The sequence below is a fragment of the Engraulis encrasicolus genome, chromosome 23 (genome assembly GCF_034702125.1).
Source record: "Engraulis encrasicolus isolate BLACKSEA-1 chromosome 23, IST_EnEncr_1.0, whole genome shotgun sequence".
In the NCBI taxonomy this organism is placed as follows: Eukaryota; Metazoa; Chordata; class Actinopteri; order Clupeiformes; family Engraulidae; genus Engraulis; species Engraulis encrasicolus.
The window spans coordinates 34204654-34207972 of NC_085879.1; the positions used below are offsets into that span (position 1 = coordinate 34204654).

The 3319-nt window shown below is 43.8% G+C and overlaps 1 protein-coding gene across 1 annotated transcript; it reads right to left on the bottom strand.

The window, feature by feature from the left end:
- Nucleotides 1–1227: 1227 nt before the first annotated feature.
- Nucleotides 1228–2934, bottom strand: LOC134440298 (complement C1q-like protein 4). Its single transcript, XM_063190317.1, has 4 exons — nt 2858–2934; nt 2339–2637; nt 1888–2073; nt 1228–1661 (listed from the first exon to the last, which is right to left on the bottom strand). The coding sequence occupies exons 2-4, from the start codon at nt 2619–2621 to the stop codon at nt 1378–1380; spliced, it is 753 nt and encodes a 250-aa protein (XP_063046387.1). The 5' UTR covers nt 2622–2637; nt 2858–2934; the 3' UTR covers nt 1228–1377.
- Nucleotides 2935–3319: the final 385 nt, after the last annotated feature.

The window sequence follows — 3319 nt, forward strand, 5'->3', positions numbered from 1 at the left end:
AACCCCACATTGCTCCAGGGACTGTAACCAATACCCTGAAAAAAATAGTTGTTCATTTTGAATAAATGAAAGCGTCAGTTAAGTGAAATGCAATGTAATAATGTAATTTACAGCATGCAATGCTAAATGTTACCCAAATATACTTTAACATCAGCCAAATGGGGCACCTAAGTCACGCCCTCTACTTCTTGGTTCATGGGGCAGAGGGAGATACTGGGCTTTAAAATGAGTGATTTTTGGATTTGTGGTGCAAAGGTGGAGGTCCAAGGTTTGGATTGGTGTAAAAAAAAACCCACTAATTTTCAGGCCCAGTAATTATTTTTTGACTCCCCCTGCCCCATGAACCAGGGAGTAGAGGGCGTGACTTAGGTGCCCCATATGAGCAGTGATGTGGAGTAAAGTCCGCATCTGTGAGTTTCTCTGAGAGAGAGAGAAGTGTGTGGCATACCAGAGAGAGTAGAGATAGAGAGAGGTTCCATTGGCCCATTGTTTCCGGGTTCTATTATTGCAAGCGGGAGGGGGGGGGTGGGCTGGGGGAGTCCCCCTTTAGGCAGACCTAGGCCAGCCTGATCTCCAAAAATTCTGTGCTCCTGGACACGGATGTTAAGGACAGGAAATCCGTGTCCAGGAGCACGGATTTTGCCAAAATTCCGTGCTCCTGGACACGGAATTGTTTTCTGTGCTCCTGGACACGGAATTGTTTTCCGTGATGGGCACACGGAAGTGCTTTCTATAGGCTATTACCACAGCATTGTGTTAACTCTATCATTAGAAAATACATACCAAATGCTAATCCTAAACAAAATAATGCTATAGCAATTTAAGTTGTGCCCTGACCAAAACATTCCCTAACCTTAACCTGTCATTAAAGACATATTTTTGATAAATACCTTTTCCAGTTGGTTGCTTGGCTATCAAACTCATATAATGAAGGAAAGAAAACTAGCTGTGCCCAGACCAAAACAATGCCTAACCCTAACCTGTCAGTAAGAAATGTTTTTTTTTAGACAAAATATTTGAAATTAGAAAAATCCTGAGAAAACACAAGACTGTGGAAATAGCCTATAGAAAGCACTTCAAACAATTCCGTGTCCAGGAGCACGGAAAACAATTCCGTGTCCAGGAGCACAGAATTTTGGCAAAATCCGTGCTCCTGGACACGGATTTTGTGTCCTTAACATCCGTGTCCAGGAGCACGGAATTTTTGGAGATCATGTTGCGTAGGCAGACCTAAGGACTGTTCTATTCAATGCTAGGAGTATTATGACATGCCCCTTTAGGCAGACCGGAACCTGGTCATGTTAGGTGCCCATAGCAACCTATTACATTGGCATATCTCTATACTTAAAGAATCTCTGGTCATACTGTCTGGTTTCCTCACATGGCGAAAAGCAGGTGTCCAGAGAAGGTGGTGTGCTTATTGTAGTTATCAAACACAAGAGCACCAGGCCAAACCTGCACCCAGACCTGATCTCCCTTCTCCAGCAGCAGAGAGGCTCCGTTAGAGGTATTGATACCCCCGCTTGGCTGAACAGCATACGCGATGGCAACATGCTCTCCATTTTTTCGCAGTGAGACTCCTACAGAGTGAGTCTTACGACCATGACCGTATATATACACAGCAAACCAGTAGACTCCTCTGATTGGAGCGCGGAATTTCCCTTAATGAGGAAATGAAAAGATGAGGAAAAAAGGAGAGAGACAAATGTAGTAATTACGAAATGTATTTATAGTTAACTAATCATTTAATTAATTGAAGCTAATTGTTGTTTTAAATGATCATTAAATCATCAAATAACTTAAGCACACAGTATGAAACAAACCAGACAAAAAATAAAGGCATCCAGCCTGCGTCCAGTCTCTTCTGAGTGCTCATTTTTGTCTTACCATCTTGGCGATTGTAGGCGTTGCCAATGTTGGTGATGGGAAGTTGAAACACCAACGTATCGACCCCTGAATGTTCTCTACTACCCTCTCCAAGCAGTATGGCAGAAAAGGACACCCTGCTCTGAGCTCTCTCCCTCTTCAGATCTGATACAGCCGTCACAGTGGCATTCAGATCCGCTGATTGAACTGTGGATAAAGCACACATGCACAACCAAATGCACGCACACACACACACACCAAATGCGGTTATTTCTGCATAAAGTGATATTTCTATATGCAGTGCTTGTAAAGTAAAAACATATTTCACTTGTTTGCATCATAATGATTGATCATATAAAAGAATAAATAAATAAAATATTTAATTGTGCACAATTTAATTGTGCAAATTTGATTAAATTATTTATTTCCTGCAACCTAATGTAATATAACTGGCAATATAGTGGAACATTACCCTTATTTTCAGTCTTTAGCTGGTTGACAAGACTCTCACTGTCCCTCAGTCGGTTCTCCATGTCTTCTGCCTTTTTCTGCACAGCCTCTAGTTGTGTCTTGGTGCATTTCAGCTGCTCTCCCTGCTGTGCGATGAGGATGCTCATCTCTCTCAACACAGTGTGGATGTCAGACTGTTGGACGGCATCTTTGCCTGTGTTTGTGGTTTTGACATCTGGATTGTGTGCTGCAATCACAACCTGTCCGAACCACAGCAACAGCAGAACAACTCCAGCTGTCTTCATGATCACCTTTGGTCACCTGTGATGAAACATACCAGACCTTGACAGTAATGCTTTGGGCATTCTAGAGATTTAGACACATTTCATGGAGATCTCAAGTAGATCTAATCAGATATGATAATTAGAATTGTTTAAATCCATATAATGTGTGTGTGTGTGTGTGTGTGTGTGTGTGTGTGTGTGTGTGTGTGTGTGTGTGTGTGTGTGTGTGTGTGTGTGTGAGAGAGAGACAGCCTTACCTCAGCAGCAGTTCCAGGTAGTGGTGAGGGCCTCTGTCCTCCTGAAGGAAGATTCTGCTCATGAAGCACGCTGACGCTCTGATGCTTTTAAGAGCTGCAATGGAGAGGATTCCTACTACTACACACCAATCCACCAATCAGAGCCTGGAGGATTCCTGCTACTACACACCAATCCACCAATCAGAGCCTGGAGGACTCCTGCTACTACACACCAATCCACCAATCAGAGCCTGGAGGACTCCTGCTACACACCAATCCACCAATCAGAGCCTGGAGGACTCCTGCTACTACACACCAATCCACCAATCAGAGCCTGGAGGACTCCTGCTACTACACACCAATCCACCAATCAGAGCCTGGAGGACTCCTGCTACTACACACCAATCCACCAATCAGAGCCTGGAGGACTCCTGCTACTACACACCAATCCACCAATCAGAGTCTTCCCACTCTAGTGCAGGT

Coding starts and splice junctions, on each gene's coding strand:
- LOC134440298 (XM_063190317.1), bottom strand. CDS start 2,621: ATGAAGACAGCTGGAGTTGTTCTGCTGTTGCTGTGGTTCGGACAGGTT. Junction 2,074..2,338: donor GCTAAAGACTGAAAATAAGG/GTAATGTTCCAC, acceptor CTTTATCCACAG/TTCAATCAGCGGATCTGAAT. Junction 1,662..1,887: donor CGCCTACAATCGCCAAGATG/GTAAGACAAAAA, acceptor TTCCTCATTAAG/GGAAATTCCGCGCTCCAATC.